General features: G+C 39.3%; 1 protein-coding gene across 1 annotated transcript; it reads left to right on the top strand.

Moving 5' to 3' along the window:
- Positions 1-251: 251 nt before the first annotated feature.
- LOC101277179 (zinc finger protein 268-like) lies at positions 252-13892 on the top strand. The gene is made up of 5 exons (XM_033417753.2): positions 252-403; positions 7701-7873; positions 9490-9616; positions 9909-10010; positions 10952-13892. Exons 2-5 carry the CDS (start codon positions 7859-7861, stop codon positions 12700-12702), a joined length of 1995 nt encoding a protein of 664 aa, XP_033273644.1. The 5' UTR covers positions 252-403; positions 7701-7858; the 3' UTR covers positions 12703-13892.

The following is a 13892-nucleotide window of genomic DNA, read 5'->3' as shown; positions in this document are numbered from 1 at the left end:
ATGTAGCTGAGCAGCTGCAAAGATGGAACAGCCCAGGATGAAAAATCTTGGCGACACCGGTTGAATTTCCGCCTCTCCGTACTGGTCGGCAGGACGGTCCAAAATGGCGGCGCACTATCCAATATGGCCGCTCACAACATAACGTAACGCCATGGGAGCGGCCATATTGCACGGCACTAATTCCTCCAGGCATCAGAACACATCGCTCACTTCCAAAGTGGCCTTGAATGTGAGTATTTAACAGGGGCCCGCCACTCACGTCAGCGGAAACGGAAGTGGCGTCCAAAGCTTGGCTTCCCCCAGCGTACTGTCACAGAATTCGCATTTGAGGCTACGTGAGATTTCTGCGAGCGGATTTAAGAATCCCGCGTGGTGGGAATTCTGACTTGAGATGTGGTTTGTGGTGGGTATTCGTGGAGGATTGTTGTTGAAGGCGGCCTCGGAGTTTTGGGGGCATTGTGGGTAGCTTGGGCCAGCATCAGTGTTGAGGAGTGGGTTGAGGAAGTAAAGACAGACCATTGCCGTTGACAATGACAGGTCGGCGCCGGATCGCTGCCCCCCGCCCCCGCCCCAGGCGGTGGAAAGAGGAGGTGGAAGAACCAGTGATCAAAGGGGTCCATCTGGATAGGTTGGTGAGGATAGGGCTTGGGGGTTAGTCACCTGCGATTCCTGTGGTTGGAGTTTGAGCTTCGGAGGGGCCAGTGGGTGAAAAATAGATGTCTGGGGAGCTGTGAATGGGTGCGACAGCGAAGTGCAGGTTGGGGAGCTGTGTGGGTATCCTTAGGAGAGGTTGAGGGGGGTTGGGACATTAAAAGGCCTCAGGTGGACAGACATTTGGGTGTGTGCTGAGCATTGGGGTATTATATTTCCCAACGTTTTATACTGGAGAATTTCAAGCATACAGAAAAGTCGAAAGAATAGCTAAATGTTCTGCTGTATACCTGCCATCTAGATCCATGAATTGTTAAAATCGTGCCCATGAATACTTAAGAGTTTACGTGTGCTTGTACGCACTTGAAATCAAGTTAATCCTAGCTTTTTATGTCAGTTCTGCCACTTGTTTCTGTGACTCTGGATAAAGTACCAAGTTCTATAAGTCTCAGTTTTCCCATTCAAACAAATTGATTTCTACCTCACCAGTTCTCATGAAGGCCCTGTCTTCAAGACCTCATCTAACGCTAATTACCTCCCAAAGACCCCATTTACAAATACCATCACATTGAAGCTTCAGCGTATGAATTTGAGGGACACAAATATTAAGTCCCTATAACAAGTAGGTATTTGACAGAAGGTAGCTATTATTATTCAAATGTATACCTTTCTAATGGGATTTTTTTCTACTCAAAACAATACTTTCAACTTATTTTTATTAAGTTAGAATAATAAAAAAAATCATCTTCCTATGTGACTTTATATATGATATTAAATGGAGATCTCTAAGTTTTTAAAATCAGAATATCATTGTATGTTTATTATCAGTAAAAAGCAGGAAATAAAAATCACACTCGGAGAATTCCCTGGCCCCGGGTTTGATCCCTGGTCAGGGAAATAAGATCCCACAAGCCCCAGAGAGTGGTAAAAAAAAAAAAAATTAACCCCCGATTTACTATCTGTAAACTACCTGTAATGTTTTGAAATGTATTTTTTTAACTGAATTATATATTATGGATATTTTTCTGGTTTTAATTTATAAAAGTAGGTCAAATTAAATGCATATTTCAGAGGCTTCTGATTTAGTTTTACCAAACTTCCCCAATAGCTTTCTAGTCTATAATGCTTCTACACGCAGCGTGCCACATTTTTCTACATCTTTAGCAACAATGGGCATGTCATCCTTCTATTCTTTTCTAATATGATAGCCCAATTTAGAAATTTGATTACCTTGGCTTTTCTTTATAATTTTGTTTAATGAATGTCATGTTTGATCATTGGAAAATGGGAAAGTCCTCCATCCTTGTTCCATCTTCTGAGTCCCACCTAACCATCCCAAGCTTTGGAACCACTATTCACAAATTAGAATGCATTATTCCCTTGACTTTTATAGTTTTATCATATGTATATGGATACCTTAAAAGTGCACTCTAGTTTTTCTTGGTTCTAAGTTTTATAATAAGGATATTATTATATGGTCTTCTGAAGCTTGCTTTTCTTTTCTTTTTTTTAAATTAATTAATTTATTTTTGGCTGTGTTGGGTCTTCGTTGCTGCATGCAGGCTTGCTTTAGTTGCGGGGAGCGGGGGCTACTGTTCGTTTTGGTGCACGGGCTTCTCATTGCGGTGGTTTCTCTTGTTGCTCTAGGCACGCGGGATCCAGTAATTGTGGCACGCGGGCTCAGTAGTTGTGGTTCGCAGGCTCTAGAGCGCAGGCTCAGTAGTTGCGGCGCATGGGCTTAGTTGCTCCGTGGCATGTGGGATCTTCCCGGACCAGGGCTTGAACCCGTGTCCCCTGCATTGGCAGGCGGATTCCTAACCACTGCGCCACCAGGGAAGTCCTGAAGCTTGCTTGTCTTGACTTACTACGTATGTGTGATTTATCCATGTTGGAGGTAGGTTTGTTTCATTAATATGAATTCCATTGCATAAATACAACATAACTCATACATCCATTCTCCTGTTGTTGGACATTTATATTGTTTCTGGGTTTCAGCTACTGCAAGTAGTGAAGTTCCGAACATTCTTATGTCTCCCAGTTGATGTGAGAATTTGTCAAATCTAGGGTGTATACCTAGAAATGAAATTTCTAATATAAAGTAGATGAATTTTTATCTAGAAGGGAAAGTCAAATTGCTTTTGTACCACCTTACTCTCTCATCAGCAATGTATAAAAGTGCCTTTTGATCCATAGGCTTTCCAATACTTAGTATTTTCATTATTGCTTTTTGACCATCTTTTGAGTATAAGAGACATCTATCTCATTGTGGTCTCCATATGCACTGTTCTTGTCACTAACATGATTGGTCATCTTTTTTATATGTTCACTGGCCAATTTTAAACCTGAGAGGTTTGTCTCTTCCTAGCTCATATTTAGAAAGTAGTCCCATATATAGAATGCTAGTCTTTTGCTGGTTATTTTGTAATAAACAATTGGCAGTCCTTTGTCTCCTGTTCCTGGGAGGTAGCCTCTAGATTGTTGGAATATCCTGAATGATAGAGATGACTGCATTATTCGTGGTGGGCCCTGATAGTTTGTGCTAATGAGGCAACTCCTGGTGAGTCTGTAGTTTATGCTAGTGAGATGATTCAGGTTGGAACTGTTTATGCCAGAAAGACCAACCAGGTGATATCAGCCCAACCTCCAGGAGGGTAGAGGTGCTGGAGGTTGAGTTCCATGGCCAATGATTAGATCCATCATGCGTATTTAAAGAAACTCTAATACAAACTGTAAACACTGAAGCTCAGGTGAGTTTCTGTGGTTGGCGATACCCTGCATGTTGTCACACATAGATATGCTGGATGAGCAACGTGTCCTGACTCCAAGAGGAAAGGACAGTGGAAGCTTCTGGTTTGGGACCCTCCTAGACCTCACCCTATTGTGTCTCTCCATTTGACTGGTTATAATTTGTATTCTTTTGGTGTAATAAAACTTTATTCTTGTACATTTCCCACTCAGGTACCTTACACGTTTTGGTGGTATTGTGAATAGTGTTTTTTCCTTATAAATCTTACTGTTGTTTGAATATGAAATTGCAGTTAATGTTTATGTTGATCTTAAAGCAGTTGCATAGTGACAGTCTTGCTTCTTCTTTTCCATTCCTTCATTCCTTCCATTTATTTTCCCCAGTTTACATTTAGCCAAAATGTGATACATTTTTGGCTAAATGTTCTGAGAATGGCTATCCTTGTCATGTCCCTGAGTTTAAAGAAATGCCGTGGATTTTTTTTTTTTTTTTTGTAGATACTCTTTATCAAGTTAACAGAGTTCTTGTCTCTTTCTAGTTTAATAACATTTTTAAAAATTGTGAGTGGCTGTGGTATCTTATTACATGTCTTTTCTTTATCTATTGAGATAACGAAATAGTTCTTACTACACTATTGCATTCCTGGAATAAAGTTATCTGTGCATTGTATAATTCTTCCTATGTTCAGTTTTCTTAGTATTCTTCCTCTCTATCAGTGAACATGGTTTCCTCATCTTTTAAATATTTAGGATTTTTATACTAAGTTCATAAATGAGATTGGCCTCATTTCTTTGGCCACAAATTTCTTTCACATATTGTCCTTGAAATCTAGACCTGTTTTCTTCAGTTCTCTGTCCGCCTAAGACACAGTGTTGCATTGTCCTTCGGAGTTCTCAGCAATGTGATACTGAGAGTAAGTTGCATTAATATATTTCTCGGGTGTCCTGGCACCTCTAAGTTATTCTCAGTGTTAGAATTAATTTTTCATCACCAGAGTTAATTCTTTAACAGTCAGCACTGATTAGAGTTGCCAAGAGATCCAGCCAGGGTTTTGAGTGAAGATGAAGTCTCAAAAAGAAACATGAATTTGAGATTTCAGTTGAGACTCCATTGCAGACTTTAAGGTCATGGATTTTGTCTTCAGATGCAGACAGCCTGTATTTGTTTTGCTTTTTGTAGGCAAGAGGTTAGTTTAACTGAGGTATAATTTATATACAATATAGAGATTATCATACTAAGTGAAGGAAGCCAGACAGAAAAAAGACAAATATCATATGATATCGCTTATATGTGGAATCTAAAAAAAAAAAAAAAAAAAGATACAAATGAACTTATATACAAAATAGAAATAGATCCATAGACGTAGAAAACAAACTTATGGTTACCAAAGGGGAACAGGGAATAAATTAGGAGTTTGGGATTAACATATACATACTACTATATATAAAATAGTTAACCAACAAAGACCTACTGTATAGCACAGGAAACTATACTCAATATTTTGTAATAACCTATAAGGGAAAATAACCCGTAAGTTATATATATAACTGAATCATTTTGCTGTACACCTGAAACTTACGCAACATTGTAAATCAACTACACTTTAATTTTAAAAATTTACATACAGTACATACATTCGCCAGTTCTTCACGTATAATTTGATGTGTTTCACAAAGGTATACCATCCTTTAACCATCACTTGAATCAATGTATAGAACTTTCCCATCACCCCCAGAAGTCCCTTTGTGCCTCTTTTCATTGAGGCCGCACCCCCATCCCCTGTCCCCTCACAATCACGTGCTTTCCATAGTTTATATGTTCTGATACTTCGTACAAATTGAAGGATACGGTAAGAGGTTATTGATGTCTGACTTCTTTCACTTAAAATAATGCTTTTGAGAGTCACCCATGATGTTGCATGTATCATTAGTTCATTCCTTTCTGTCACTGAGTAACATTCAGTGGTACAAATACGCCACAATATTATCTGTTCCCCAGTTGATGGATGTTTTGGATTTGGGGGAGTAGGTTTTGGATGTTTTGAATGAAGCTGTAATGTACATTGATGTACAAGTCAAAGTGGTTGTACCATTTTGTCATTTTATATTTTTACCAGCAATGCATGACAGGTTTTTCTTTTTTCTTTACATCCTTGTCAGTACTTGGTGTATTCAGTCTTTTAAATTATAGCAATTCTAGCAGGTTTATAGAATATTTTATCTAGGTTTTAATTTGCTTTTATTGTGCAATTTAAAGCAACTTTTTTTTTTTTTTTCGATATGTGGGCCTGTCACTGTTGTGGCCTCTCCCGTTGCGGAGCACAGGCTCCAGACGCGCAGGCTCAGCGGCCATGGCTCACGGGCCCAGCCGCTCCGCGGCATGTGGGATCTTCCCGGACCGGGGCACGAACCCGTGTCCCCTGCATCGGCAGGCAGACTCTCAACCACTGCGCCACCAGGGAAGCCCAAAGCAACTTTTCATATGCTTATTTGCCATCTCTCTTTTTTTTTTTTTTGATGAAGTGTCTGTTTGGAGCTTCTGTTCCTTTTTATTGGATTGTCTCTTCCTTTATTAAGTTGGAAAAGTTCTTCATATTTTTTAAATAGAAGTCTTTTAGTCAGGTACATACTTTGTTAATATTTTCCTCTAGCCTGTGGCTAGATCCTTCTTCATTTTTTAGCAGTATCTTTTGAATATCACAAATTTTTAGTATTGAAGAAGTCCAATTTATCAACTTTTTCTTTTATCATGCATTTTGTGCCCTGATTAAGAAATCTTTGGGGCTTCCCTGGTGGCGCAGCGGTTGAGAGTCCGCCTGCCGATGCAGGGGACACGGGTTCGTGCCCCGGTCCGGGAAGATCCCACATGCCGCGGAGCGGCTGGGCCGGTAAGCCATGGCTGAGCCTGCGCGTCCGGAGCCTGTGCTCCGCAACGGGAGAGGCCACAATGGTGAGAGGCCCGCGTACCGCAAAAAAAAAAAAAAGAAATCTTTGCCTCACTTAAAATTTTTCTATGCTTTCTTCCAGAAGTTTTATAGTTTTAACCCTTACATTTATAATCCATTTTGAGTTAATTTTGATTTGAGGCAAACATGAATATCCTATCTGTTTCAACGGCACTTGTTAAATAACTTATTATTATTTTTCTCATCATGCTCATGCTTTTCTATTGTGGAATATATACATATTCCATATTATATATGTATATGTGTGTGTGTGTGTATAATTTTAAAGCAATGCACTAGTCTGCCCATTCGATCCCTTTTGTCACTTTGGCCTGTCTCTCTAGCTTGAATTTTCCCCTGGCTTTGGGTCATGTTTTTTTGCTTCTTTGCATGTCTGGTAATTTTCGATTGGATGTCAGATATTGTCAGTTTGATATTGTTGTTTACAGGATTTTCTTTTATTCCTTTAACTACTTTTGAGGTTTGCTCTGGCATGTAGTCAAGTTACTTTGAAAAGGTTTGATTCTTCGGAGGCTTTCTTTTCAACTTTCGTAGGTGGGGCCAAAACAGTCTTTTGTCTGTGATTACTCTGTACCTATTACTGGGGCAGTACTCTTCTGAGGCCTCTGTTTGAAGTCCTGGTGGAAGGTCTTTCTACCCTGGCTAGTGGGAATGCTAAGTATTCCTGATCTTGTGTGAGCTCCAGGAATTGTTCCACCTCCTCCTTTCCAGGGGCCTTGGTAATTTCCTCAGTTCACCAATCCTTAGCCAGAGACTCAGAGGAACCCTCTGCATATCTACATAGTGACTTTTCTCTTTTTTTTCTGAGGTACTGCCTGGCAAACTCTAGCCACCTTTGCTTCTCAGACTTGAAATTCTGTATCATTAACTCAGCAAGACTGCTGGACGGTTTTGGGGTTCCTTCTCCCTGTGCTCTGGACTGGAAAGTCTCTCCAGGAAGTGAGCTGCAGCACAGAATTCTCACCTTGTTTATTTTCCTTTTCTCTGACTTCTGGGTCTTAAAATAGTTCTTCTTGATATTTTTCCTACTTTTTGTGTTGGTTGGCTAAGATGAAAGGATAATTCTGGTAGTTCTCCTTAGACTCAGGGGATTTATTGATTCTGGGGGTTTGTGTTTTAGTCCTTTCTCCACCAGTTACTAGCTGTTGGGTTTTAGCTAGGTGCTTAACCTTTCCTCTGCTAGTTTTCTCTAAAATGGAATAATTATCATCTGTACGTTATAGGGTTGTTGTGAGGGTTAAGTGAGAAAAGAACATACTTGAAACAGTTCCTTGCACATATTGGAACTTGCTTTTATCATTTCTTCCATACTAAACAAATCTTTTCTTGAATCCATAGATGCCGGCTTCCTAGAATAAGGCCACTCCTGTAAAGGAAAAAAGTAAGTCTCAAGCCCAGAAATGCATCCTTGCTAAGGATACCCTTGATGAGACACCATTACCAGGATTTCAGGACAGATCCTAAATGTGGTGGCCACTTCCTAAAAGCTGTTAAAAATGACCAAGTCCCAGGTGAGCTGTTTGGTTTTTTTCCCAGTTCGTTTTGCATTTTTGATTTTTGGAGTTTTATTAAAATGTATCCAATCAAAGAGAACAATATATATAGATACATTGTGGCTAGGAGGGACATGCTTAGATTGGGAGATAGAATAAATGATCCAGAATAGCTAATCAGGAAGGGAAACTCATCTGCATGTCATAGGGTCCTGCAAGGTGCTGATAATTAGAACATTGCCACATAAGCAGCAGGATCCAGAAGTGGGTTGCCTACATTTCTCTGTTAATACTGGAAACCATCACAAAAGATAAAAATGTGTTGCAAGATTTACTTTGTATTTAAGAAGGAAGCACATGAATTCAGTAAAGATTTCCTGGACATTTAAGTGTGAAGATGGGTCTTCCTGTTACTTTTTTTTTCTCATCCAGACAGTGGACCCAGTGAAAAGTCATCTTCCTAAGGAAATGTGGGAGGTATAACAGGCACAGATAGAAAACTTTAAAAATCCCTTACCTGTTAAAAAAAGATAATAGTAGTGCTTACATAAAGGTTACTGTGCAGATCATCGTGTTACTGTGTGTAAGATGCTTAGAACGGTACATAGCACGCAGTGAAAGCTTTGTGTTTGCTTTCTTTTGAGTATTGTGATTTACTACGTAGTCCAATTTCTAATAGGCAGTTCTGAGCGTAGCATACTTTTGTATATGGAAAACACTGCAGTGGCTACCAGGTGTCTGCAGGACATGTGCATTCTTGCTCCAAGACGTGTTCCTGCCTGTCACCTGGGCATCTGTCCCTTTCAGCCTCTTCTCCTGTCCCTTTGAACTATATGCAGTTCTTTGAACTCAAATAGATCAGAAGGCATTTGATGGCAGGACCATGCTCTATTTCCTTTTTTTTTTTTGAGGTACGCGGGCCTCTCACTGTTGTGGCCTCTCCCGTTGCGGAGCACAGGCTCTGGACGCGCAGGCCCAGCAGCCATGGCTCACGGGCCCAGCCGCTCTGCGGCACGTGGGATCCTCCCAGACCGGGGCACGAACCCGTGTCCCCTGCATCGGCAGGCGGACCCACAACCACTGCGCCACCAGGGAAGACCTCTATTTCCTTTTTTAATCTAAAATGTATATATAGTAAGTAACATTAAATGCTTGTAAGGTGGGTTGCAGATTGTCTTTAGGTAGTTTAAAGTTTCAGTGACATTTTACACTGGGTAAGTGAGTGAGTGAAGAAGTGAATGAAGAATGCACAAAGAAAGGAGAGCTTTAATGAATTTAGCCCACAGAATGTCAATCAAAACTAGGTAGAGGGCTTCCCTGGTGGCGCAGTGGTTGAGGGTCCACCTGCCCGTGCAGGGGATATGGGTTCGTGCCCCGGTCTGGGAAGATCCCACATGCCGCGGAGCGGCTGGGCCCGTGAGCCATGGCCGCTGAGCCTGTGCGTCCAGAGCTTGTGCTCCGCGACGGGAGAGGCCACAACAGTGAGAGGCCCGCGTACCGCAAAAAAAAAATCTAGGTACAGAATGATATATGTTTATAAATATTCATAGTAAAAATAGAATAATATCCTATAGATCATTACTATTTTATTCCATTATATTAACTCCAGATTAAAAAGGATTATGTTACAACAGGTCTTATTGTCATTCAATGATGTGGCTGTGGATTTCACCTGGGAAGAGTGGCAGCTGCTAGACATTGTTCAGAAGAACCTCTACCGGGATGTGATGTTGGAAAATTATAGCAACCTAATGTCATTGGGTAAAGACAACTTTCCTAAATATCTCAGCGTAAGCGCATTTATTACCTGTCTTTTTTCCATTGCTACAATTTATGCATACTCTGATATCGTCAATGATTTTGGACTTGGACTAGTATAGGTAGGTAACAGAGCTTATTTTATTTAATATAATACAGTGACTGTACTTAATTTCATTTTCCAAGTGAAAAGTTTCAATCTTGCTGAGATTTAAACTATACATTCCCTGAAACAGAACTTTTCCTCACAGGACCCAATACTGCTCAGATTCTCTGTGATTACCCCCCTTGTCAGGTTATCAAGTTACAAAGCCAGAACCAGTGATGCACTTGGAGAAAGGAGAAGAAAAAGAAAAAGCAGTAGTAGAGAGGGAATTCCCAAGTCAGTTTGGCCCAGGTGAGTGAAACCAATGCAGTGGGAGTTCGTGGAAGCAAAGTAACAGTTGGTCATTGTTGGCTTGGGAACTTTGTTATTTTAATATATTTTTTTAATTGAAGTATATTTAATTTACAATGTTATGTTAGTTTCAGATGTACAGCAGAGTGATTCAGTTATATGTATATATATACTTTTTCAGATTCTTTTCCATTATAGGTTATTACAAGATATTGAATATAGATCCCTGTGCTATACAGTAGGTCCTTGTTGTTTGTGTATTTTATTTATAGTAATATGTATCTGTTAATCCCAAACTCCTAATTTATCCCTCCCCCCATTTTAATGTTTTTTTCTTATAGTCTCTGAACCTTTAGAAGTGACTCTGAATGAAAAGAAGTCTTCAGTATGAATGTTGCCTGCTTCTCTTACTACCCTTCAATATCTGACTCTCTTTTGCTAGCCACCTAGGAGGAGACTTACCTCCTTGTATCTACCCTGGGTCAGATCTTTGCCTAGTTCATTTGGTCTCTCCTTTTTTGTTTAGTTGTTCTTTTACCGTAGCTCATTAGACACAACCAACCTCTTTTACCTTTTATCCATATTCATATACCTCTTCTATTTTGCTTTCAAATATTCATAGATTTGTTCCAATGTTTGATGACACCCATGTCCTTCAGTTCATTACTTATTACTGTTTCTTTTATTGGGTGCCTCAGACTTACGTTGTGCACCTGCTGTATCACTTTCTCCATCTCTTTGGATATGGACTTGAGATTTCATCCCTCTCCATTTCATGATAATGGTAGCATTCATTGATTTTTTTTTTCTAGAAGTAATGTGGCAAGTTTATGATTGGCATTGGGAAGATAACGGGAAGGGTGGACCTGTGGAGAGAGATCATGAAAACAATGCATTGGGAAAAATATTTCCTTTGAGCAAAAACTTTGTTTCATTTACAGAAAGACCCCATAAATGTGTCTCAAGAGGAATAAGTTTGAAACAAAATTCAGACCCAAGTTTTCAGAGTAAAAGCTATGCAGAAATGAACTCTGATGAGTTAAATGGTTATGGGAAGTCATTTTTCTGTACTCTACATGAAACCTCCCACCCTCGAGCCCAGTACTATGAACATAATTTATGTGTGAGGTCTTTCAGCACAGTAACAAATCTTAAAAGACATCACAGAATTCACACAGAAGGGAAACCTTACGAATGCAGTGAATGTCCCAAATCCTTCAGGTATAAGTCAAAGCTCATAATACACCAGAGAACCCATACGGGAGAGAAGCCATACAGATGCAGTGAATGTCAGAAAGGTTTCAGTACAAAATGTCATCTCACTCTGCACCAGAGAACTCATACAGGAGAGAAACCGTATGAATGTATCGAGTGTCAGAAATCCTTTAGAACAAAATATCATCTCATTCTACACCATAGGACTCATACAGGAGAGAAACCCTATGAATGCAAAGAATGTGGAAAAGCTTACAGGGAAAAGACGAAGCTCAGATTACATTACAGAACACATACAGGAGAGAAACCTTTTGAGTGTAGTGATTGTGGGAAAGGTTTTATGCAAAAGTCAAACCTGATTATCCATCAAAGAATCCATACAGGAGAGAAACCCTATGGACCTAAAGAATGTGGAAAGGCCTTCTGTAGTAAGTCTCAGCTTGTTGTTCACCAGCGAAATCATACAGGAGAAAAATCCTATGAATGCAGGGAATGTGGGAAAGCCTTCAATAAAAACTTGCACCTCATAACACATCAGAAAATTCATATCAGAGAGAAACATTATGAATGCAGTGAATGTGGAAAAGCTTTTGTACACACATCACAGCTCATTCTACATCAGAGAAATCATACAGCAAGAACACCTTATGAATGCGAGGGATGCGGGAAAGCTTTTAATAAAAAGTCACACTTCATAACCCATCAGAGAATTCATACGGGAGAGAAACCTTATGAATGCAGTGAATGTGGGAAGGCTTTTATAGACAAGTCACAGCTTATTGTTCATAGAAGAACTCATACGGGAGAGAAACCTTATGAATGCAAGGAATGTGGGAAAGCCTTTAATAAAAAGTCATCCCTCATAACACATCAGAGAATTCATACGGGAGAGAAACCTTATGAATGCAGTGAATGTGGAAAAGCTTTTATAGACAAGTCCCATCTCATTGTCCATCAGAGAACTCATACAGGAGTGAGACCCTATGAATGCAGTGAATGTGGAAAAGCTTTCATACGAAAGGCAATGCTCATTGTCCATCAGAGGACACATACAGGAGAGAAACCCTTTGTATGCCTTGAATGCCAGAAAGCCTTTAGCAGTATGGCAATGCTCAGTAGACATCAGTTGATTCATACAGGAGAGAAACCCCATGGATGCAGTGAATGTGGGAAGGCTTTCCGCCAAAAAAGCCATCTTATTATCCATCAACGATGCCATACTGGAGAGAAACCCTATGGATGCATTCCATGTGGTCAAATCTTCAACCAGAAGTCACAGCTCATTAGACATCAGAGACATCACACAGGAGAGAAACCATATCAGTGCACTCAATGTGGGAAAGACTTTTTTGAGAAATCATACCTCAGTGTCCATCAGAGAAGTCATGCAGGGCAGAAACCTTATCAATGTGGTGAGTGTGGGAAAACTTACTCTGTCAAGTTCTTTCTCACTTCACATGAGGAAATTCATACATGAAAACAATCCCAGAAACACAGCACTGGGAAGACTTTAGTGAGATGCCAGATCTCCCTGAATATAAGAAAATTCACACGAGAGTCACCCTATGAATGCAGGGAAAGTTAAGGTACTTTTCCATTAATTTTGGCCTTTGTAAGTTTCAAAACTTACCCAGAAGAGAAATCTTTTAAATGCAGTGAATATAGGAAAATTATCTACTACCAATGTAGCCTCATATTTCATGAGAAAAAAGGCAGTATGAATGAAAAGTTGAAATCTCTTCTTGAGAAGAGATCCCATTATACATCACACAAAATGAAACCGTTGGGTACAACAAATATTTTTGATAGGCTATCATAAAGTAGTTTTCACTGTGGAAAAAAATCTCACAAATATTGTGAATTCTTGAATAGCTTCCAAACAAATGAGTTTTCATACCAAGGAATACAGATGGCTGAAGACTTGTGATAAGGGATGCCTCTGGCATGAAGTCCAAACTTATCATCCATCAGATAATATTTTTTTAAGGAGAATTAGTAGAGTGTAATGGTGGGAAAGTTTATTTACATATAAACAACTTTATAATAAAAATTTTGATCATCACAATACCATGTATTTATAGAAAATGTAACACAAAGTAGTCAGTTAGGAAGAGCAGATAACTTTAGCATGCCAAAGGACACTTTGTTTCATGTTTGAATATATTGTATAGTCAAAGAAGTAAATTAAGAAAGGTCCCAGATGTATGTATTTGCTTTGTGTCTGAGTATTTTTGTAGAACATGTATATGATGATTTTCAAATTTCATAAGGTAATGAAAGTTGTGTACCACGAAATTCTTGTTCCAGTTTGTATGTCTAATATCTACCAAAAATGCCAACATAGTGAAATATATAAATCACAAGGGAAATAATTCAGCTTAACGTTAAACAATACTATAACACCATTTACACCTTTTTGGGTTTTGTTTTACTGTTACTGGTGTTGTAAATGAATCTGGTACTTTTCAGCCCTTAGGAATGATACATTTTTTTAAAACAAATTATCTTCTGGTTGTCGCTCAGAAAACAAAAAACAAAACCCAAAAAAAGCCCCATTACAAATATTGAGGTTTAAGAGTGATAAGTAATCACAACTCTTCTGTCCCCAAATGAGTTCTGAAAAACTGGAAGCAGCTGCTATTTTCAAATAAATGAATATTAAAATGT

This window comes from Orcinus orca, chromosome 20 (genome assembly GCF_937001465.1).
Source record: "Orcinus orca chromosome 20, mOrcOrc1.1, whole genome shotgun sequence".
In the NCBI taxonomy this organism is placed as follows: Eukaryota; Metazoa; Chordata; class Mammalia; order Artiodactyla; family Delphinidae; genus Orcinus; species Orcinus orca.
This window is presented reverse-complemented; position numbering and strand designations above follow the sequence as displayed.

Coding starts and splice junctions, on each gene's coding strand:
- LOC101277179 (XM_033417753.2), top strand. Junction 9,617..9,908: donor TAGCAACCTAATGTCATTGG/GTAAAGACAACT, acceptor CCCCCTTGTCAG/GTTATCAAGTTACAAAGCCA. Junction 10,011..10,951: donor CCCAAGTCAGTTTGGCCCAG/GTGAGTGAAACC, acceptor TTTCATTTACAG/AAAGACCCCATAAATGTGTC.